The 26,190-nt window shown below is 30.3% G+C and overlaps 1 protein-coding gene and 1 non-coding gene across 2 annotated transcripts; both read right to left on the bottom strand.

Moving 5' to 3' along the window:
- Positions 1-7,825: 7,825 nt before the first annotated feature.
- LOC129962883 (uncharacterized) lies at positions 7,826-8,272 on the bottom strand. The gene has a single exon (XM_056076884.1). The coding sequence runs from the start codon at positions 8,270-8,272 to the stop codon at positions 7,826-7,828; it is 447 nt and encodes a 148-aa protein (XP_055932859.1).
- A 15,061-nt stretch (positions 8,273-23,333) lies between these two features.
- On the bottom strand, positions 23,334-23,406 carry Trnav-aac (transfer RNA valine (anticodon AAC)). Its single transcript has one exon. It is a non-coding gene; the product is annotated as a tRNA-Val (tRNA).
- Positions 23,407-26,190: the final 2,784 nt, after the last annotated feature.

The following is a 26,190-nucleotide window of genomic DNA, read 5'->3' on the forward strand; positions in this document are numbered from 1 at the left end:
CTATTCTGTTCTCTTAAGAATGTGCTTTTGTTGAATTCTTGCGTCTCATAGTTTTCAAATTAATCTTTTTGCATTAAATAGTAATTGTAGATATTTGTGCTTGCATGTACATAAATTTAGAAGTTTCCCTACGATAATTTATGATAAAAAATACATACCATTCTATACGTTTGGGTTTCGAATTTATTATTTTCAATTTAGAAATTTGTTTACACATGCCACATTTGTGAAATTTGATCCACTCGACATTCCTATTTAATTAAAAATAAATAATATTGGAAAAATATATAAATGTTTTTCTTCTCAATGATATTTTAAACAGCTTAATTATATTTATTTAAAATCTAACTCAGCTGAAAATCAAGCAAATTATTTACTTCGTATACTTATCTCTCATAACTGCAACTAGATTGGAGATTTTTTGAATTTTTTTTTTACCAAGTTTTGTATATTTTTATTCAATTACAACACAACGTTTTAACTTTTGAAAAAACAAGCTTTATCAACCATTTGTAAGAGTAATACAGATGCCTAGTGTACAAAAGACAGTCATTAATACAATCTATTATGGTTGCTAAGTGACAACACAATACACTTAAAACCAATTTTTAGAGTGTATTATGAAAACAAAATTGGATGACATTAGTTGACATTTAATGAATAACAACAATGTATATTAACGGTTTTACCAAACACTTGTATTTGTACATGATCTGGATATTAAAACTTGCAAGAAAAATGATCGTTGAGGTAACATATTGAAAGATAATAAATGATATTGTAAAAAAAAAAAATGAAATCGGGATTAAGTATAGAAATAATTATATTAGAAATCATTCGTTTTCGCAGTTATTATTTTTTATTAGAGAGATTCAATCACATAGATCATCCATCATATAATCAACATGAGAGAATTGAACATGAAAACAATTTCCAAAAAGTTTTTCTTTTTTCGAAAGGAAAGTGATCTCTCTATTGATATTTGCATTACATTTTTTGTAAAATGATATATGTTCAAAACAAAACATTTAATTTTTTTTTCTTAAAGCGCAATAAAATTTAAAAAATATTGATTGAGTATTATTTATAAACTAAATTTTAAAAATTTTGGTTGTTTCATTATTTTGATAATTTATTACGATCCCTTTCAGATGAGTATTTTTTTTTTCTTATTCAAAATTAAAAGTCCAAATTTTTAAAAAAATTAAGGAATTATGTCGAAGTATATGGAAACCTACATAGTTGGTTTTATATTCCATAGCAAGCCTAATGAGTAATTATTCCAATCTTACATTTGTCTTTGACACACAAACCACAAAATATAATGAAGATTACCTGACCATTTTCAGTTTTTTGTTACATATAAGAAACGATTATTTATTTTTCATTATTTCTAAAGTTCTTGCATTTTTCATTGTTTTTACATGAAATGTTAAAAATTCTTTTCTTACTTTCCAACAAATCTGCTCGATTAAAAAAAAGAAAAAAAATCGAATATGGTGATCTAACTTGTTATTTTCAATTAGGAAACGTAGCAGCGAACGAATAGCCAATTTTTCTGATCGTACTTTTTTTAGGCATCAAGTCTAAATTAGAAAATGTTACTGAAGTGACCATTTACTGACTGACCATTTTTAAACTGAATTTTTTTTCACTCAATAAATAAAACAGTTATTCACCTCATCTTTCTTTGTTTGTTTCAATTCTTTTACATTTCTAATTTTTTTCGCAAGAAGATTTTTTTTAAAAAAATGTTTCTCATCTTGGTATATGATTTTATGATTAAAATTGTAATTCTGTGTCTATTTTTGGGGTCGGACTAATCAGTTGAGTAAAAGCCGCTTAAATACATACTCGAATTTCTTCACTATGCTCTGAAGTATAAAAACATTCACTTATGCATAAGACTGAAAATAAAAATCTACGCACTTGTGGCTTTCCCGATATTACACAAAGTTCACATTTTTTAATTCAGAGGAAAGAGATATTACACTTTTATTACAAAGTATCTTAGAAAATTTAAGGAATGCCACTTCCGTTGGATTTTGTATTAGGCTTCATTACATGAAGAAATATACCTAATGGAAAAAATATTGACCATTTACTCAACAATAATTTAAATAAAGTTCATACAATTAAAAATCGAAAGTTTTCTTACTTCATTCATGTATTTAATTAAACTAAATGAAATAGAGTATTTTTAATTTAACAGATGGAACTTTGCATTACATTTATTGATTAAATACATAATAGTACAGTGGGGAAAAAAGTTTCCGTACGCAGCTATGACTGTTAATAAAAGTTTAATTTTTGGCACAAAATATTTTGTTATGAAAATGAAAATTTTAAAATTGGTTTAACACATTTTCATCTATTATTTATAAATAATATAAAGGAAAAAATATGAAGAAAATTAAATACTTAAATTGAAAGAATAAAAAAAGGACACTAATAAGGAATAAAAAAGTTTCCGTACGGTGTTTACATAGTGCATGACAAATTTTTTTCATGCTGACCAACTTGCATTTAATGATCGGTAGGCCTTCCTTTGGCTTTTATCACTTCTCTCAAATGTTTTGGCATAACTCCCATCAGTTTTTTTTGTTGTTGTTTCTAGAAAAATCTTACTCCAAATGTTTTGAATGACCCTTTTGAGTTGAACCTTGTTCTTTGCGTCATAGTTTTTTCGTTCACTACCGATTTCTTCCAATAAATGTCCTATAAGGATTAAATCGGTAGACTGGGGAGGGCTATGAAGCTATTTTTTAACATTATAGAGACATTACTTTTGACAAATCTTGGAGGTGTGCTTAGGATCGTTGTCCTGTTGAAAAGTAAAGACCATTCCAAGGGACAGTTTATCTGCATTGGTTAAAACGTTTTGTTTTAGAATGTCAAAATGTGTGTACCAAATCATATTTCCGTTTATAAAACATAAGTATCTGACACCCGCAGCACTTATACACCCCCATACTATATTCCAACCATCACCGTGCTTCAGAGTTCCACATAAATTCTTAAGTAACATTTGTTGTTTTGATTCCCTCCAGATCATAACTCGACCATCTGACCCATGGATATTAAATTTTGATTCATCACTAAAAAGGACCGATTCCCCAAAAGATAGAGGCTTGCTTATATGCTTCTTTGTAAACTTGAGACGCTTTTTCTGTAGCAGAGACTTATAACAGGCTTCTTACGGGCCTCACATCCATTATAAACTTTTTTTTAAATGACATTTCTCACAGTTTAAGATGCGAATTTAATGTTGTAATTAAAGATTAAATCAGTTGCAAGTAGGGATTGCAATACCGGAAAAAAATTTCAATACCGGTACTCGGTATTTTTTAGATCTTAATACCGGGATACCGGTTTTAATACCGGTATTAGAAATTTTTAAAAAAGGAAGAAAACACAGGTGTTTCTTTGTTTTATTTGCCAGTTTTATTAGAGAGCGTAAATATCACAAAACTTATAAAATAATAAACTTGTAACTTATCAAATATAACAGTATATAAAGAAACAGAAAAAAGTAAAGGAACATCTTATTTATTTAAATCCCAAAAAAGTGTAAATATCACTATTCAATCTGTGGTAATATTACAAATTTTTGAAATGTGATCTTAAAAAACCTAATGCATCAATTGCACTGTCATTAAGCCTGAAAAGTAATTTTGTGCAAAAATTACCAGCTATAGAAAACGCTCTTTCCGCATTTACGCTAATTGGTGGTACTGTTAGCAATGTGTGATATATTTTTTCCAAGTATTTACCTCTAAATACCTCATCTTCAAATAAATCGATTTCTCGTCGGATGGTTTTGGATATAGCTAATTTCTGTATTGTATTTTGGTTCGTTGAAATTTTTTTATTTATTGCTAATCCTAATTTTTGCTCAAGAGACAATTCCTTTTCACTATCGGCATTAGTGTCATCATAATCTTCGATAACAACCGAATTCTTCTGAATGTGGATAGGTTTGTGGGTAAAAAATTTAAGAAAATTTACTATAAATTTAATCAGATTTGAATTGGTTATTTTCTTTTCTTCTTTTTCATTTTCATTTTAAAAATCATTATAATTATGTGAATACCATAAGATATTTTCTATTTCGGTATGCCTTTCTTCTGTGCGAATTTTCAATATAATATATAATTCTTCAGATAGTGATGTGTGCTGTTCTTTCAGTGACTGCAACAGAAAATTTATTGTTGCATTAATAAATTAGAATCTCTCCGGCATAATTCCTTAATATTCAGTTTTATTGGAAGAAGAGCTGATGCAGTTCTGGATATTAAGTCGAATTCACTATCTGAAAAATTAATTTACAGGTTTAAGTCGATTATTGGTTGAATTGGATTTCTCAGTTTCAAAAATCGTTCCATCATTAGGAGTAAACTGTTCTAACGTGTTTTAGAATGTAATATTAATATATATTCTGTTTTATTTTGAGTTAGTATTATTTAAGTAATATGTCATTCTTTATAGGGGAACGTTTAAATATCTTAACAATTTTTCGAACTTTATAAATTATAGGAAGCAATTCTTGATGGGTTAATATTTCATCCTCATTAGCAATATCTTCTTCAACAATTACATTATCATTATCTTCATTGCCAATATCACTATCACTCTTACTTTCTTCAAAGTTGGAATACGAAGTTTCTATATCCACAGTATTTGGATTCTTCTGTTCTTTTTTTTTTTGGTATAATACATCTATTATTCCTAACTGAATTCCAAGAGCATAGCACAATTGCTGATTTGCACCTATCAACTTTCCAACTTTTTTCATAACTGTTGCTCCATCAGTCGTTATGGATACAATATCTTCGTTCAGGGATAATCCATGTTTCATTAATTTAGATTTAAGAATTAATTAAGCCATTAATTAGCTAATTAATTTCGCTCGTTAGGGAGACATCAAAACAAAAACGTATACTATTTCGCTACGTTGGCGATCTCTGAACATATAGTGGAGGCAATTTTAAAAATTTCTAGTAAATACCGGTATTGCAAAATTGTACAAATGGCTCAAAATACCGGTATTCGGTATCCCGGTAAACCGGTATTGCAATCCCTAGTTGCAAGTTGAGGTGCACTAATCCGAGGGATTATTTTGCACCTTGCGCATGATACTTCTTTTATGCAAGCGATTTAACTTCGGAGTTCTTACGGATCTATCTCTATCCTCAAATGTTTACACATCACGGTGTCTTTCAATAATATACTGCACTGTAGACTTTGGTTTGTAAGTCATTTCACTGATTTTCTTTCATAAATAATCCATTTTTTCGCAACCGAATCACTAACTCTCGAATGGATTTCTGAATTTCCATTTTAAGACCATCAGCGAAACATTGGAATTCAACAGCTGTTGCTATGTCATCCACTCTGACAAACCATCAAACTTCGAATATTTACTGTGGATTAGTTGTAGAGCACATAAGGAGGAATTTGCATATTCCGTACGGAAACTTTTTTTGCATGATACTTTGTCATTTATATTAAAAATTGCAAACGGACTTGCTAAGTTTTGTAAAAAAGAGAAATTTACTATGAAACTCCCTTTTAAAGATTCATAATAACAATATATAAGTAGTTTATAAAGATAAAAAGCAAAGATTAGAAATTATGCTAGTTTATTTTTATTTTAGTCTTCTGTACGGAAACTTTTTTTACCCACTGTATGTATGCGTAACCAGAAAATACGATTGTAAGCTTACATCTACAATAGGTTTGCAACCTCTTTATCACAAATTAAGACAATAAACAACTTTGAATATCACCAGAATTGCGCATATATATATAAGTGTACATTATTTGAATTTGTAATTGCTGGAATTCTGTTTATAGTATCACATGATATTAAACATTTCTGTGTGTGCGGTTACATAAAATATTTAATCAAAAGATTGTTATCTGAAACCAAAAAAGTCTTTAGGTTTCCTTTTATTGACATTGTTAATCTCTTAATATGAACCTTGACACCCAAAATTTGCCCAACATTTAATTATATGTTTCCAAATTTTAGTGAGAGCTCCAATCTTTATATATATGCTCCGAAATGGAATCTAATAATGTTTTGAGATTAAAGACAAATTATAGTGGAGGGTCTTAAAATCTCTTAAATGGTTGAATTTAAAGACAGTACAACGAAAAAAAATATATGTTCCGGTTTTTCTTAGCTAAAAATAGGCCAGATAAAACTAATATAAGATAAAAAGCAACCTCTTTATTTTCTTTGTGGATGAAACACTGCTGATATCCAGATGTGATTTTCACTTTCTCCTTAACTTTCTGCGAATTTTTATCAAATCTTTCTTAGTTGAGATAATGAATTCTCTAAATTTGTTTAAGTAAAATACCTTTTAACATCAAAGATCTTCTGCCTGCTTTTTGCCTTGCCTTATCTCTTGCTTAGCTTCTACTATAAGTTTCTGATACTTCTATCTTTATATGTTTCTTGAGAATATCAGTTTTTTTAGAAAAAAATTCCGGCAAAAAAAAATCAATGAAATGGAACCATTGTGCAAATAAGTTTTATCAACTGTACTTGAAAGCAGCTGATAAAATTTCTTAAAAACGCCAACACCATTTTATTCATTTTCGTTTTTCAAAACCGTTTCACAAAAGCCTTTCAGTAATACTATGATGTATGAGCTTCTTTACTGGTTAGCATCCTGTTAGGATCACTTGTGGTGTGTTCTATACAAAACAAGATAAATTGTCGTAAAAAACCTTCATTTAAAGTTATATTCTGGAACAGGAATATTAAAGGAACAAGTATGCATTCTCTATGAAAAGCATATGGAAAGAGCAATTGATAAACATTTCGCAGAGAAGTATTTTCATTATATCCACTGTGATACGGACTGTCATTGCTTCCTAGATGTAGCAGCTACTACACTGCCAGATTTCAAAGAATGCCCAGTGCTGACGATATAATTAAATTCCATTCGAGTAGTCCGGGACATCTAAAAAATCCCCGTGGGAGAAATCATTTAGGAAGACAGAACTACACTGCTTGACAATTGCTAAGGAACAGTTACGTTTTTCGGAATAATTAAGTACAAACAATGATTGAAGAGATGAAACTAAGTACATATTTAGTAGGGAAGAATGTGCATTTATTATAGTGCAAAATGGTGCTGATATCGACACATCGAAGAATTAAAAAAAATAAAAAAGAGGCTCCTTGGATGATTTCCAAAAAAATTGACTTTCAGGTCAGAATGATGCAGACATGAGTACCTTAGTAATATGTGTGATGACCACGAACACTAATGCACATTTTGCATCTGTTCTCCATGCTCCCCACTAAACTATCGAGGTGTTATTGGGGTTTATTGTCCCACTCCTCTCTCAAGGCGATTTTGAGCTCTTGCACTGTTCGGGGAGGGATGGTTCTTTGTGAAACACGTTTACCAAGAGCATCCCAGGCATGTTAAATGGGATTTAGGTCGGGAGAGTAAGCAGGCCATTGCATACGGACAATATTTTCACTTTGAAGTGTGTCCGATACCTCAACACTTCTGTGTGGCCGCGTGTTATCGTCCGTAAACAAAAAATCTGGATCTACAACACCCCTAAAAAGACGAACATGATCCAGAATAACCTCTCTACAATACCGTTGCGATGTAAGTCTTCCTCGCTCAAAGATGTGAAGTGGTGTTCTGCCATTGTGCATGATGCCTGCCCACACCATCACGCCTGGGCCGTACCAATCATGTTCACTAACAAACTGTTGTGCATAACGTGTTCCACGCTCTCCCGACAGTAATTGGTGGCCAGAATAGCTTGTCACACTGAAACGAGATTCGTCTTAGAACATCACTCTAGACCAATTTTGGATATCCCAACCAACATGTTCCTTACACCAGCGTAATCTCTCACGACGATGGCTTGATTGAAGCGGGATGCAATGAACAGGCTTCCATGCATACAAACCAACTTGATTTAATCGCCGTGAGATGGTTCTTGCAGAAACATGCTTACCTGTAGCGGTTGCAGCTATCTGGTCAGGAGTTAAATTTCTGTTCCTTTTTGCCACGAGGGCTACATAGCGATCCTCTAAAGATGTGGTGTTCCTACCACGACCCCCGGCATGCTTTTGCAAAGCATTTCCACATTCAGCGGCCTTCTTTAATCGCGATATAACACTCTTTGATCCACCGATTGCAGCAGCTACAGTGGTGACACTTTGACCTACTTCCAGTCGCCCAACTGCTCGTCCACGATCGTAGGCACTCAAATGATATCTTGCTGACATTTTGCTCTTAATTATTGCAAGAACCAAACAGAATTTCAGAGAAAAACCTTTTATAACATCCTGCACTACTTTGGGTCAAACATCAAACAGCATGAATTTTCGTATGAATCATGAGCAAATATGCAATGTCTTTTATACAGATAACGAGTCCTGATCTACCAAGCTCTCTCAACTTGAATTTACTTTTATTGGTCAGCTGTCTGAGACGCAATTTTGCATAAATCACTTGTTCCTTAGCAATTGTCACGCAGTGTAATAGCTTGTTTTGGCCCATTCGCGAAATGCCAATTCGACGAATGGACCGAAACTCGTTTCTACTAAACAATGAAGTCAAATAAGATGAACCTACCAGGTTTTTTGTATATAATTATTCCGATTCAGACTTAAATATTAATGATTTGATGTTTATAAGTTTTATCTTTCAGTTAAATATTTCTTTCAAATTTAACTATAAGTATTTGTGTTTAGCTAAAACTGAACTCCGAAACGACAAGAAAACAAAATGCATACTCATATTACTCTTGAATTTCAATTTCGTTACTCCTCTCATCAATTCTTTAGTATGTAATTTTTGTCTGTTCATTTTTCCTATGGCAATGCCAACAGATGACACTTATGCATTAATTACTCGAACGAATGCTCATGATTTGAACAAATGTCTATGAACAATTCCTGTGTTCATACGTATTGCACAAAACTACTCGTTATCCAATTTGTCCATTTTCTGCAGTGTTAATTGTTGATTGTATTTTTGGGTTTTTTAAAAAAGACTTGTCGAAATCGAAATTTCTTCTTTTAATGTATACATATTCAGCGTGTTTTAAATTTAAATGTATCTGGGAAAAAAAAACGAGTCAATAATTTGGTCTAAAAACAGATTTTAATCTGTACTTTTGACGTAAAAATTACATATTAAAATTCATTAAACTAAGTGGTGCCTTTTTGTTAACTATCTCGTTGAAATAACTGTGAAAAGACAAACGAACAGATAGTTTTAGTTAGTTAGTTATAGATGGATTTAGCGCTAAACTTCAAATATATTTACAAATCTGATTATAAAATAATACACGAAATTTTACCCACCAGCTCCCTTGTATTTCTTAACATATTTATATGTATTTGGAAGTCCTCCAAATTACATCCAAAATTTGATACACAAATTGCAGTACTGATGTTAAGACCAAATATAAAATTTTATCTTTATAATTCATCAGCTCCAATTAGGCAGCTGCCTAGAATTGAATGCAAGTCGATTAAAAGTGTTATTGGTATAATTAAAAAATAAATAAATTTATAAAAAAAATAAAATTTATGGATTACGAAATATTAAAATATTGCCAATATTTTATCAAATATAATACGCCAGTTTCTTATGCATTGAATTTCTTCCACTTTTTTATTAATTATTTAAAACACTGAATGCTTACTTAGATAATATTTTTATACATTTGGAGCCGGCCAATCATGAGTCATAATCATCAATATACATAAAATATGCATTTTAACAGAGTTAATAAAATGAAATATCTGAAATAAATCATAACAAAGTGATTGTTAACAATGTGCTGGAATATGCACCATAACCTGTGTTTATTGAAAGATACGCCATATGAGGAGCACTACCTGGGGCTGCAAAATATTTAAATCCAACACTGTTTTTTATTCCTTTCTGGAATTATCGAATTCGTAAACAGCAACCATTCATGAAGCCTTTTTTAGATACAGTGTGTCTTAAAGTTTTCGATTCTTTTAAGTTTCGTGATACAAATTTTTGATGATTGCTGTATTTTTCCTTCCCTTCTTCAAAGACGAGAAAATAAAAACAAAGAATTTCACGCTTAATGATTGATTTGAGAGTATTGAAAAATGTGTCACTAACACATTATTACAAACACTTTAGAATTTGACAGCATAATCAGTCGGCGTTTGCAGTTCAGCATTTCCTCTTCTGCTTAACATACATACATGTTTTCCAGAACTTGTGTTCTTATCTAATCAAGTATGTTAATGTGACTACAAACTGATTGCTCTGAGTGATTATTTTCATCGCCGAGGAACACTTATCATCGCTATGAAACTACTTTCATCAATATCTCTTTCGGATCAGCCATTGATTATTTATCCTCGAAAGAATAATGATCTGTTAATGGAGTGCCAGGCTGTGTCTTTAATAAATATATTTATTTATGACATTCATTTGATATCGATACTGATATATGCCACTACTGGTGCCATGTTTATGCTCTCATGTTTATGTAAACAGATACTTGAAAAAGATTCCCTATCATAATTGACACTTGAGTCGCAATTATAGTATTTCAGAACAACACATAATTTCGTATCATGGAAGTTTTAATAAGGATGTTTTTTATTCTGTGATAGAGAAGACATTGTGATCGTGACGAATATCCACGTTTTAGATCTTCTTGGATTCGAAAAACATTTTTGAAAAATATACGTTTCCCTGTCTGTGACAAAAACAATTCAAAAATGCTTTGAGCTAGACAGTTGAAATTTGGTATAAGGCCTTTACACCAAATTTGCAGATTTCTATGAAATTTTGAGCCAAAATCTGTTCTGAAGAAGTCTACATGTCCGGTTGTTCGAATATAACAGGATAACTATAAAACGAAGAGGGCTGGATGGATGAAATTTGTACAGGGATTTAAAATCTTGAGTATTGACACCTATCAAATTTTGTGCCATATCCAACACTGGGTTGACCGTTTGTCGGCCTGTGCTTTCAGAAACATGTAAATGAGATAACTCTGAAATGTAATGACTTAAATATATCAAATCTGGTTTAATATAATTTTGAACCGCGGTCAGATGACGAGGACGACACCTGAGCTGGCACCCCCCCTCTCCTCTCCACACCACACGAGCGAGAGGACGTTTGGCATGACGGATTTAACGTGCAACAGACACCCTTACACGACGACTCTTCGGTGGAATCGGGTCTCGAACCTGAAACCCTACGGCTCACAAGCCGAGACCTAACCACCAGGCCACCGCGGCCATATCAAATCTGGTATGAGACTCAGAGACTGCAAATGTATCATGGTATCAAAGTTTTGCTTCAATCAGTTAGGAAGAACATGAGTATTTGTTTGTCGAATTTTTGTTTCAATCAGTTGGAAACACGTCTAAAGCCTAAATTCGATTTAAGGATATTTTTAACTACATGCTAGAGATTAATCACCAAAAAACCTCACCGTAGATAGACAATAGATTTAATAAAACTGCGAAATTAACGCCATGGTTAATATTTCGTAACTATTATAAACCAATGCCATGTAAGGCATTTCCTAAGATAATTATTTATTAGATAGTATGCAAGAAAATTTTGTCTAGACCTCTTTCACTGATTTAAAATTAAAATTGATGTCTTGTGTTGTCAGATGTATGAACATTGTAACAACTCAGTCATCTGGCAAAAAGAAAATCGCGGATCTCCCCAACCCCCCTTTTTTAATGAAAGGGAGATCGAGGTATGAAGAATGGGATGATTGACTAAGAACAAGATGGTGTGGTATTTCGTTACCATGGGAATTTCTTGCAGCATGCATTCCTCGGATTATTTGTCGAAACATATTTTAATGCTATATTATACATGTCTATGTTTTTATGTTTGTACCTATGAGTCTCATCCATGTGTGTATGTCTAAATAAAATGTTTTCTTCGCTGACCCATGGTGGTACAACATATCTTTCAGGTGAAAGAATATTTCAGATTCAACAGCAAACCAGTAAAAGAAAGGATTCATATATATAATCCCAGTAGAAAAGTGTACTAAAAACATGTTTAAAAATTTATTAAAAGAAAAAATTCTGGAAAGAAAATTAATACCATTTAAAAGTTATTGTTTGAACTTTAATGCAAGAATGATTTTGTGTGATAATATGCTCCAAAAAATTGAAAGGGGGATTTAAAAATTCGATTAATTTTTAGTTAAAATTTAGAACTGAGTTCCTTTTTTAATGAATATTTTTTATTAAAAAATAACTACATGCTGAATCGAATACCTTTATACTCAAAGCTACTAAATTCTTAAAGCATTTTGCAAGATTTATGCATCATGCATTTGGAATCACGCAATTTATTTTATTCACGCAGTATTCAATCTATAACCGTAATCACGATAAAATGTATATTATGTATTGTTATATGTGCAAACACATTGTTTAAGAGAAAGGAATTTTGAATTCCGAATGACAAAGACATCATAAATTTTGTTACTTCACAGATCTTATGTAAGAAAGAGTGAACCATTTTGTCATTGATATCGAAATCATATGCGAATATATCCTGTCATCCGATCATTTAAGCATTTTAAAATTTTAATATCCAGCTGCACAAATTCACCTGTTTATTTTTACAATACTGATGACTTTTAGATATATGTCTATTTAATCATTTTTGTGTTTAATTTACATATACGCTGAACTCACTTGGCAGATACTTTTTTGAGACTGGAGTGTTTCAATTTTGAATGCCGACGCCACCGAAGAACCATTATATAAGTGGGTATGGTAAAACTTTGGGTTGGAACCCATATGCCCTCCGCTTCACATTGCTGATATAAAGCGGAAATGTGAGAGGTTGGCCGCCCTTATTCTTTTGCCCTAGTTCTTTTGTCCTCTGACTGCAGTTCAAGATTATGAGGTCCATTTCAAAATAGCCATTGAGGTTTAATCCTTTAGCTACGACGGTTCTGTCCACTATAGTGCTGCCACTAAGCTGTATCCCTTGCTAAAAGTACGAACATTGTGTACGGACAAGATTATACCTATCAAAAGAGAATAACTTTTGACAGTAGGCTAACAAAAGTTATCCGAACATCCATACAAAACTCACTTTAATTTCTTTTTCCTAATAATTGATTTATTTCTTATAATTTGTCTAGTTCTTTATGATACTTAAAGTAAGGGAATGGATGTTGAAAAAATATGATTCGAATCATATGGTTTATTCGTTTTGTAAAATAATTTCAGTAATGGTCACAAGAGGCACTGTTATCCAAAAAGTAGGTTGCGAACATTGCTGGCCTTAGAAGGAAAAGGTTAAATATTCAGTAAATCATCAGTATAACTATACCTGTAAAAGAAAGTACTGTCTCATTTTCACATTCGCTGCCTAAATCAGACTTGCTGGAGAAATATATAGATAGAAACAGAATAAAGTTGTCCAAATCATTGCGAATGCGCAATGATCCATAAAAAATATTATAATCTAAATGAAGATTGATCTAAAATTGAAGTCGCCTTGGAAATTCTTAATCTAATCAAGATTAATCCTAAAGAAATATTCAGATGTCAAATAATTTTCGTCTGTGATGAATGAAAACTTGCATGTTCATGAATATTAGATGCTCCCTTTTCCTTAAGTTGCCGTAATTAGCAACAGCTTGAACTGGACTCTTTTGTTCGCAATCGTTTATTACAATCTCAAAATTAGTCAAAATTTTAACAATTCAGCTTTAAACTTTATTCTAAGTGGTTTCTGTAATCAAAGTTGGATTTATCTTTAGCTAACTTTTCGAAGTTTTCGCTAAATTTTATTTTACATTCAGACTTTCAGTATAGCTTGTGTACTAATAAGTCGTCACGGTCATTCAGCCGCGAAGCAGCACAATTAATAACTTGCAATATGTAAGTAGATAAATTACGTTGATTTAAAATTGAATGCAATATTTTTCAATTTTTTAAGAATTATTTAAAATTGAATTAATAATCTGTAAATATTTTTGATTCATATGTTACACTCTCACAAAAATAAATATCAATTCACATGATACTTAAATTATAATTAAAATTTAATTTTTAAGTCATAAAATAATTATAAATATAACTTTAATCATAACAAATAATAAATTAGTATTCTGACCTTAAAATCCTTAAATGTTTAAAAATGATGAAGTACAATAAATATAAAATATTCTTTGGAATCAAATGAATTCTTTTGAAAAATTCAAATTCGATTTCATTCTTTCGAATGAATTCTTTTGAAAATTATTTGTACATAAGCAGCTGGTCCCAACTTGAATGTTTGAAAAGAGATAGTAAAAAGCAGGTGTTGAGGTAAGCAGCATTTCTCCATGTATTAAATACATGGAGAAATGCTTTTGAATGTAAATGAATTTTATTTTCTAATACATCGTCTGAATAAATGTTGTTTTTGAGACCAATCATTATTTATTGATTGTACAAGATGTCAAATTGCATTTTGTTTCCAATTCTAGTTCATGTATGTAACTGAAAATTATTATATGTAGAACACTTTTCTAGAAATGTTGAAAAAAAAATCGAATGAATGAAATATCATTAGAATTATTATAATTAATATTTACATTATAATGGTTGTATTAATAATTATTAAGTTGTATATTTGAAAATTAACTTTATATCATAATTGAAATAGCATATGAATAAAAATTTATTTTGATTAAAACAAGGTAAAATAATTAAAATATTGTAAAATGAAAATTGCTTTCTTGTAAACGAAATTACAAAGAGAATAGTTTGATATTCATCTCAAAATTCAAATTCGAGATTATGATAAATTTCCCAGTTTAAGACCACCCGACTCCAAAAATCATCTGTGTTTGGCATTATGTTTATCTGTCTATCCATCCATCCGTCTGAGATAGATGAAATTAGGTACATGGGTTTTGTACTAAATTTGTACATTTCTATGAAATTTCGGACAAAATTCATTCATAAATCTATTTGTCAAGCTCTTTGAATACCGGTAAACTCGTTAAATACAAATCATAAATGGCTAGTAAGATAACATTTGGTGCACAATTTCAACACATAACATATAAATTTTAAAAAAATTGAGCCAAATCTATTGAAAAATTGATTGTCGGAACTTTTGCATGAAGGCAAATGTGATGATTCAAAAACTTAACAGCTTAGATTAATTAATGAAGTTTGGTTCTAAGTTTTAATATCCAACTTGTAGATTCTTATGAAATTTCGATTCAAAGTTTTCAAATAGTTGATTGCTTGTGCTTTCTAATGCATATAAATGTAATTACTTAATTTACTTAATTATGTTGCCAATTTTCTCTTCACTTTTCAAACTATCATTCAGACAATAAAAGAGCAGATATTATCAAAGAGGGCAGTCGCAGAACATGTAAAGTTTGTAGCATGTAGATAGAGTTATTAAATTTTTCAAGTCGAAGAAAAGTTTATCATAGATGCAGACTATTTATAAACTGAACATTATAAGTCAAAAGTAGTCAACGTTTAATCTCAAAACTTTGTCATTTAAGCAAGATGGACAAAGAATCTGAGAGATGATCCAAAAGAGATAAGAAGAGACTTAGGATTTCACATACGAACGACAACTACTCAAAAATCAAAAGTGTTTGGGTTTTAGTTTATTCAGATCTTTAAAGAAATTTTTGGAGGGCTTTTCAGAGCAAGAGAATTCACAGAATAATGTTCTGAAAATGCTTCAAACAATCTGTTTAACCGTATTATTATGAACGGATTTCTAATTGTGTTACATTGGGACATTACTTTTCACTTCCCTCATTTCTGGATAATAGGCAACAAATAAACAAAAAATTGCATTTTTTATGAATAATATATTTACATGAATTATTCATGGATTTTGCCTTCGACTATTATTACCGGATGGTCTTCAACTTTAAGAGCAATTCTAGTATACATATAAATTTATTTCGTGTATTTCGGAAACGGCTCTAATGATTTAGACCAAATTTTACCTTTAGATAAGGTGTTGCTTTTTAAGTTTATCTATATAGATGTCTTTCCTGAAAAAACGCGATTTTTCACACACACACACAATTTTTTTTATAACCAACTATTAGAGTCTTTTCCTGTCTGCTTTCATGCTGAAAATGTCATATAGCGCTATCTTGTAAATTTTTGTAGTACTTGCATGTAGCCATAGGATGATAATCTACTGGTACCTCAAAATTTTGTGAGATAGCCCTATATGTCATCCAATTACGAATACGTCCGACTCGCATCCAATAGCAACAAAGCAATTATTGTGTAAAACAGTTCGAATGACATGTTAAAATAAGTGCATTCATGATTTAAAAAAAATTTAAATGACTAATTCATATGTAGGTAAGATTAAAAAAATGTTCATACGTAATCAGTATGCGATTTTATCTAAATATTTTATCCTGAAAATACAATTTTACAATTAAAAATATAACTGCGAGCGAAGCTTGGTCTCCCAGGTACTATGATAAAATTTAGTTAAAAAAAGTGAATATAGAATGAAATGGAAGTTGGTTAATAATTATGTATCATAATATTCAAGATGTAACAGTCACGTTACGCAACTGCCTCACACCTGATAGAAAAGGAAAGTGTGCACTGGGATTCTAAACACGTTCCACATCACAAGTGCCGATTCTTTCGGCACAGCCTTGACAATAGCGGGGTTAGTTCAATCTTATCTAGTGCAGGGCAATTTACACCCACTATCTTTCCTTCGATAAATGGAAAGAATGATTTCGATTCTGGAACTATCATTTACTGATAATTTAAGATCAGACAGATCCATGGGAAATTTGCAAATTGTATTGTTTGTTTCCGTCTTTCGAACTTTGTGACGAAACATACATTTTTTTTTTTTATTTTTGCTCTAATTTCATCATGCGGTGAATGCTCTTCATATGTTCTTATAATTCTCAGATTTTTTGAATTTCGTTAGAAAAATGCGTTCGATTAGTGCTTATCTGTGAACTTAAAAAAATATTTTTCTAGGAAAATATCAATCACGAAATACGGTTTATGTATTCCCTTCTGTTTAAAAAGATTCAAACTCTCTACTCCTTTAATGCAAACACACACACATACACACACACAGAGAGAGAGACAGAGCGAGCGAGAGCGCGCGCGAGAGAGAGATATTTTCTAAAAGATGACATGCAAAGAATTATTTTTTCGAAAATAAAATCCAGCCAAAGTTTTTCCCCTCCGAAAGTTTCTGGTATGCTTCTTAAGAAAGGTCATATTTCCTCTTCATATAAAACTTGCAAATCATGAAAAGGCCATGAAAAGTATAAGTGCTCAAATTTTTATTTTCAGAGTTCACCATGCCCTGTGGCACGTAGGACAAGAGGAGAAAACCAAATGCGCATTTTGGAAGACTTTTTTTAGGTGGATTGAAACCAAAATTTGATGCATAGCTTCAATTTTGATAACAAGATCCCAAAGTAAATTTAATTTATCCGAATCATTGTGTTTTTTAAGTTATCGAGCTTACATGTTTGCAGATTTTGAGGGGCTTGGCTCTCTTTTAAGACAAGGCAAAGCTAAATATAAAGAGCACTATATTGTGGAAGAAAATGGCGGATTTTCAACTAGGCAGACCGGTACAGCTGCCAAGAGTAGTTTTGCTGTGGGAGCAGCAGACATGATAAATAAAATATTACTACTAACCTAAGACAAATAAATACATTCATAAAAAATACAATATCAATACAAATGATAAAATGTTAGAATTGCATTAATAATTTTTTAAATATAGTCGTCAGATTTCAGTATGTTTCATCATACTCACTTTGCCATTAAAATATTAAAAACACAAAACAGTTGTTTAAATAACTATATTATGTACAAGTATAAATGCTGAAATCATGAATCATGGTAAATAAATAAATAACAAATTAATTTTTACAAAATTACTAAAATAAAAAAAGAATTAACCTAAACTAAATCATAAACAAACTGATTAAGTTAAAAAATGTGCTCAAATATGAAACGCATAAAAAAAAAAGACCTCATCATAGGCAATATAAAATGTCTAAATATGTTACTGGTAAATCCGTTAACTGAAAAGACAGAGAGGAAAACACTTCCGCTGATTTCATAAACAAATTAGTCTCGGATTCTGATTTACAACCTCCCTTTCCGATTCTTCTTTTCTGGATGTAATTATCGAAGAAAACTAGGACACAAAATCTCAAAGTTAGGGCCCTTCAGTTCTTTTCAGCAACACTTATGGTTAGTTTATGGGCAAGCCTTCGATGATCCGTCTCGAGTGGACCGATGCAGATTAAATAAAAATTATTGCATCCATCCATCATGGAGATGCGACCAAGTTATCTAATAGACTCCTACGCGGATACGTGGACGAAGAAAAAAGGCTGCCTCGACGCCTGATTTATTTTCGACATTTATCAGTCTTGGATCTGTACTTAATTCTAGTTTTCTGTCGCCTGGCAGATGATGAGCGCATAATTAGAGTGAAAGCGCTGACAAGTGATGCGGAGATTAAGAGTAATTGCGCAGCTTTTATAGAGATATTGAGACTAAGGTGTTGGAAGAATCAGAAAGAGGTCCAGGCATGCAGCTAGTTTCTTAAAAGATAGAATTAAAATTATTTTCTAAAGCTATTTTTTCCCCAATTGTTGTCATTTTAAAAATATCAATTATCTTAATTATTTTTCACTATTTTAATTATTTTCGTTATTCATTTTAATTATTTAATTATTATTATATGTACTTTGATTATTTTAAAATTATTTTTTGCAGTTAATCCTAGGAAGATGGACTCTATGGTAGAAGATTAGGTTACAAGAGATATTGTTTTATTTGATATTCAAATCCGAAATGACTTTGTAACGTTTTATTTTGAATGCTAATTTTTCTTGTGCTTCATTAACTAAAAGTTTAAAATAATAGAAAATCTATTTTTAATTCCTGGAAATAAGGAACAATTTTGAACAAGTAAAATATATTCATTTAAAAAAAATAGATTTTAAACTATACTGATTTATAAGCATTTAAAAGATATCTTGACATAAAATGTCCAATAATATAAGCAGCACAAAAAGGATTCATAAATTTAAAGATCAAAGGCCCCTTCCCTTTCTAAATAGGGCTATTTCTTAGCCAGTTGGATCAAGTGCTCTTAATTGGACCCCCCTTGATAGAACGCTGTCTATACTTTCCACAGTTTGGTAATGCATATAGGGTGGGACCTCAAGACTTTGATGAATCTCGAGTTTAAAACTCTAAGTCCTTTCACTCACAAAAATGGAATCATGCCTGTCTGTGTGTGAACGCCAAAATTCGAAAACGTAAAAAGCTAGACGGATGAAGTTTTGAATATTTTCAAAGCACCAAAATTATATTTTCTACCAACTTTTGGATAAAATTCTTTTAGCCAAAGTCTGTTCGTTTATGTGCTGATGGTCAGGACGAATCAACATGGTAATGAATAAGACAGATGGATTTTAGTTTAATGTTTTACATTTTGTAGACGAGTATCGAATTTTAGAATAAAATTCTCAAACGAGTTATGGTCTTTCAGTCTATCTATTCTTGGATATAGGAATGTAATTCAAAACGCAGCTTGTTAGATAAGTGAAATTTGTTATGAGGCTTTGTCGCCAACATTTTGGTTATATAGCAAAATTTGGTTATTATCGGATGCCCAAAATTTATACTCTGCTTTCTTTTCCATATTATAAAGCACAAAACGTTCTTTATCATATCAATTTAATAAAATATGATTTAGCAGCGAACACTCCTTGTGATTTTTTTTCTTAACTCTAAGTAGTTAAATTATTACAAAATAAAAATAAAATGTTGATGAAATATGTTTTTATTCTTTTAAAGGCTTGCTCCATATCTTACTGTTCGTCTGTCCACGTGTATTTGAATTCAAAAGCGCAAACGATCTATTAAATGAAATGATTTCATTCTCTTTAACATAAATAATAAGATTTTGGATACAGTCGTTCTAGAAATAAATATAATAACAAACAAACAAAAAAAGAATTGCTAAATTTGTAATTATTTCTCTTGAAACTACGAAGATAAACAGAGGATACATCGACATTTACAAACATAAAAGACGAGGATAGGATATTCTAAAATTTTAATCAAGCTGCGAATCCATTAAGAGTTTCCAAAATAAAGTACTGGTTCGGAAACAAACTCTTCGGTTCATTGTCGCCAAGTAAACAAATGTAACTGTTGCAGATGTAGGAAGCGATAGAGAAAAACATCCCCAGCTGCCGGGTTCAGGCGAGTCCAAGGGAGACTATTTTTAAAGGCGCCGACCTCAGCTCTTGGCAGTTCGTCAGCCCATTCCGATGATGAGCATTTAATAATTAAGGGCACTTCGCTCGTAAGATCTTCCGCGAAAATAGTTCTACCTTTCTAATTTTAAAGGGGCAGCCTTCGGAGTTGATCGGCAGTAAAGGATAGAGGACAATCACACGTACAATGCGCTATGCAATGGTTGCTGCCAATTGCATGGATTCGCTCAGGATGTTAGATGACTGTTTCACAAACCTACCACTAGCGGCATCTATCGGAGAAAAGAAAATTTCGTGACCAGTCTAATCAGGAGTAAATTGGGATTTCATATCTCATTTCCCTTCAATGACGGATTTCCGATCAGAGAAAATAGATGGCTGCTTAGGTTCATCGTGATAAGGGGGGGGGAGGGAGAGGCAGAAGGCTGATTAAAAATTTTTAATAGCCAAATTGCTAATTATGTAAATTTGTAAAAAATAATAATTTTACAAAAAAATGAAATATTTCAGCTACAGCTTGTGTTAGTTTGAGTTACTGAAACTATGATAATGTAATTAAACTATTAAAAACCTTTACTATGTTAATATAATTAAATATTTAATTACCATTAATTATTTTAATTGATTATATTATATTTCAGTTGAGGCAGTCAGATCCTGTGAAATGAATTCTGGATATTAAATATTATTTTGATCATTGTTATATTAGTTTGAGGTCCACTTTTTCTCCATTATCTATCCTAATAAATAAATTCTTTTATTTTTACTTAAAGAAATTTTTAAATTATAATTTTGCTAACGTTCAAAGGATCTCATGACTTAAGCAATTTGTTTTCCCATGATATAATATTGAAAAAATAAAAACATACTTTCAAAAAGTTATTAAAATAAAAAATAAAACTAAAAACCATTAAAAAAATTGATTAAATTTAAATATATCCTGAAATATGAAATTAAATTGGTTAGGTATTAAAAACTGACTCTCATAATGTGTTCTGTCTGGGGTCACAAATCACAAACTGTACTCCGCTTCGATAATTTTAATTGAATTTATTAATCTCAAAATGGTTTTGTTGAATTTTAAGCATTAATATCAATTTGTAAATTGAGCTAGTTGAATACTTTGTACTACAGTAACCGATTTTCGCTGAATTTTAATCCAAGACGTTACGAATAAAGAAAGGCTGGTGGACCGAACTCAGACTATGTCGGATACAGAAAATATGCAGGATATTCCAGAACGTATGATTACTTTATCGTTGTCACAGTGCTTACAAAATTACTTGATACAGTACATTTTTATAACCTGACAGATGTGAGATTAAAAAACTGTCGAATTTATAAAAGCTCTGGGTCAATAAAGATTCATCTAAATAAATTACAATTTAATAAAAAAAACTTTATTTATTGCACTAAATATTACAAACTATCTGGAATTATAGAGAAAATTATACTATTAATAACAAATATTAGAAAATATAATTAAAATAAAATCAATGGCATTCTGAAGATCAATAGTGGATTTAGGTATTTTGCTCCTCTAGGCATTATGAGGTCCTTCTTTTAATGAAATAATCAAATCAGTTACACATTTCAGTACTTCTGTCACATGTTAATGAGTTATTTTAAGTTTATATATATGTGACAATTTGTTTGTTTTTATTTATATATATAATGACACGAAACTACAGAGCTTTTAAATTTGTAGACAATATTACTGAAGCAAGCGATTAATGATTATAAATATTAATAACAAAATGAATATACTGAAACATATAGGAAGCAATTTTCATAGAAAGCAAGCATATAACAATTATACTTTGATAGAGTATTAATATTATACTTTTATCATTCATAATATTTATATTTATTTTATAAATATAAATTTAAATTTAATAAAATTTATATCATTATCATAATATTTGTCATTTAAAACCAGCTTGTATAAGGAATAAAACAAAAACCGATAAAAAAAAATCTAGTTTTGGAAATTGTGGGCGGGGGTCGACATTGGTATCATCGAAGGGGCCGTACAAGGCTTAATCCAGCCATTACTCTGCTAAACAAACTTATTTCAGTATAGGAATTAGAAGAAAATGCTCAACAATATCATCACGACATCATCTCGATATTTTGCTACATTGAGAATAACGAGCTACATCGATGAAATATCGTGTAGTATCTTGTGCTAATAGAGTAGATTCCTGAAAAGTACATATAATAACTACGTTCGTTGTATGCAGTTTTTATACCAGAAAAGAAATATAAAATTCTGTTACATTGCATATATTTATGGAAGACTAGTTATCCCTCCATAATGATGAATATATTAATATCAGTGAAAAATCAGTTTTAACTTGAAAAAAGCCTCGTTGAAATTAATTCATAATTTAAATAAATAATCAATGAACACAAAAAATGTAGTTGAATCATTCCCAGAATAAGAAAGAAAAAAGTAGTTATGAAATATCGTTTTCTCATCTCTCAGTTTCTTTAAAAAATTTTTTTTCAATAATTACTTCCTTTCAAAGATTTTGCTAAAAAAATAACGTTTCATTTCTGTTTCTAATTTTTTTTTCTTTAGATTTGATGTTAAATAATTAAATAATTCTATTTTTTTGTTTCTAATATTCTTTTGAAATGTGGAAGTATATTTAATATTTAGCTACATGTAAATCAGTCAAGTTTTGCATTTAAAACGTATTGGCTTATTTATTTTGATTTTAATAAACATTATGTAAATTCTTGTGTATTATCGAGAAGGTTATATTTCTTAATGAACGAAGTAATAGTCTTTTTTTCACATTGTAATTTCATAAAAAAAAGAAAAAAGGAACACTCAAGAAATGAGTTGAAATTTATTTTATCATTCAGTATTGAAGCACGTGGTCGCCGAATATCTATAAACTTTTTTCTTTCTCTAGATTTCAAACGTTTTAAATGTACATAAAATTTTTTTTTAATGATGTCATGAAAGGAAGATTTAATTTATTTCATTAAAAAATAATTAATCCTGTACCCACCAGGTTTCGAACCTGGGACCTTCCGCGTGTTAGGCGGATGTGATAACCACTACACCATGGGTACATATGCAACGATGAAATTATAAAGATCAATTTGCGTACTCAGTTTCTAGGACAAGAAGTAATTAAAATTTTTTTGATTGAGGAAACAATATTTCATAATTACTTTTTTTGTTTCTCTCTTCTTCCAGGAAGGATTCAATTACATTTCTCATTTTCATTGATAATTTCTTTGCATTATGAAATGATTTCAACGGGGCTTTTTTCAATTTAAAAGAGATTTTTCATGTTATATTGAGTATTTTGTTTTTTAACATATCAATCAAATACAATTTTGAAATATTTAAAGTAACATATTTCAAAGAATGCTTGTAAAGAATCGCTCGGATTCATTAGAATCAATTTTCAAAGTAAAATTGAAACTTCACAGTCCTGGCGCCATCTGTTGATCATAATATGAAGTTTAAATTCATTTAAGTACATTAAATACGAATAAATTGTATATCAAATATGATTTTTTTTTCTGGTAACAGAAATGTTAAATTTGCCCTCCAATATCAAGGTAGAAAAATATTATAATATAAAATCATCCTCCGTATTACATGGAATCAAATTGATTTGTTTCGTAAATGTTCCAATTTAAAACTTTCACTCTCTTACAGCCTAATGTTACTTTCGGATTAGGAAGTAAAATTAAATAAATATTTTCGATTATTCTATTTTTTATAAAAGAACACAAAATTAATTGTTAAGAATTATTAATATCCTATTTTTGAAATGATAACAAAGAAAATACTGGCAATAAATGATTAAAAAGTATAAAATTTTAAAAATACAAAAACAAATACTGAAAAACCTCAAAATACGAAAATGTATCATTTCTTGCTTTTAAATAGTAGGACGTGTATTCATATTTTTTAAATTTATATATTTAATTTCATATCTGTAATTTTTAATAAATAAGAACTATAGTTCATTTAAGGGTGGTTGGATCATACTAATCGATATATAGTTCTTAATTTTTGTAAAAGAACTATTTTCCTCAATGTGCATTGAATTTATGTTCCTTTGAGAAATATGGATTGCAAAAACTCTTCTGAATCCGTAATTAACTTCAGCTGCATATCGGATATAATTCGTAAGCAATACTTTAAAATAATGTTCTTTTTATTTAAAAGCGCCCTTTTAAGATTACTGACAAAGACACTAAAAAATGCTGTTTCCTCAAGAATTAAAGTCATTAATATGCAAGTTCATTTTCGTATAATGCTATAATAATATATCATGGCAATCTCGAGACGAGATTCAATATTTATAAATATAAATTGAATGAAAATCTGTAATGTAGAAATAAATGGCAACATTTCCAAAGAAGTTTAATGTATTATATGCATTTTGAACTCTGCAAACAATACATTTAATGTTCTATGACAATATTATTTCATTCCTATAGCCAGCTTTAGTTGCGAGATAGTTCGTAGGGATCAAAGGTTACTAAATATTTCTATTAAAATTGTTGTGCAATTATATCTTATTGGTTTCTCCAGCAAAATATTTGTAAATTTCAAATTTTGCTAGACATATAATTCAAAAATATTATAACATTTTATTAATTATTCTACGCATTTCCTTAATTTTCTCTGTATTTTTTTATACAGCAGTGGATTTCAAAACTGAATGTACATTACTCACTCTCTTCTTATACATAATATTTAAAAATAATACAAATTTACTATTCAAGCTTAATATTTACAGAAACACTAAAGTACAAAAAGAAATATCGGGTTAAAAAATATTAAGTCTTAAAAATATTTTTATATAATTTTCATGAAGTAAGCATATAATTAGAAGTCACAAAATTAAGAGCACACTTACAGTATTTGTCGGTTAATCACTACTTCTTTTGCTGAAAATTTTCTTTAAAGTATTCTACAGTTGCATTCGAAGCATATAAACTTAGTAACATAAACGTTTTTTTTTTTTTTTTTTTTTTTTTTTTTACAAATGCAATTATTTTTCTCATCATAAAAATCCCTTATAATGAGTTCCAAGGGGGAAATTTCTGAGAATGTAAGTTGTTTAGTCATTGTGTGATAGAAAGATGGCAAATCTCTTCGAAAAACTGCTTCATTGATTGGGACATGTCATAGTTGTATCCAAAAAAATTCTACAGTAGTATCGTGAAAATGACTATTCCAGGAAGGAGACGTAAAGAAATTTTTAGTGTTATTGCTAAAAAGAAGATTATATATTAAGTAAATAAATAAATAAAACCTTTGTATCATCGATGTTTTCAACAAATGGAACAAAAATTTCAGTAGAAACTGTTAGACCCGTCCCTCATTATTCAAGAATTCATGGTTGTACTCCAACATAGAGGCCACTCATGCATAAAAAAGAGATCCTTTTTTGCAAAAGAATATATTTTAAAGTCTGAATTCTTCTGGAACAGTGTTATTTTCACTGATGAAAGCAAATTTATTTTATATGAGAGTGGTGGACGATACTAAGCGTAGAAATAAGTTGGAAAAAGAATTGGTTCCTAAGAATATAATAAAGACGATTAAGTGACGGGGTGGATCTTTCGTCGTTTGGGGTTCTATGGCAGTAAATGGAGTAGGAGAATTTATTTTCACTAGTGCCATTGTCGATAGATTGAAATATTTTGACATTTTAAAGAATAACTTACAAAAAAGTTCCAACAGATTAGGACTAGAGTCAAAATTCATTTTGACTATGACTCGAAGCATACTTCTTCTTGTGTACAGCTGACCACCTTGCCACCACTGAACGTAGCACATGACTCGAAGCAAACTGCGAGGATTATCAAACTATACTGGAAGAAACA

Source organism: Argiope bruennichi, chromosome 3, assembly GCF_947563725.1.
Source record: "Argiope bruennichi chromosome 3, qqArgBrue1.1, whole genome shotgun sequence".
NCBI classification, from domain to species: domain Eukaryota; kingdom Metazoa; phylum Arthropoda; class Arachnida; order Araneae; family Araneidae; genus Argiope; species Argiope bruennichi.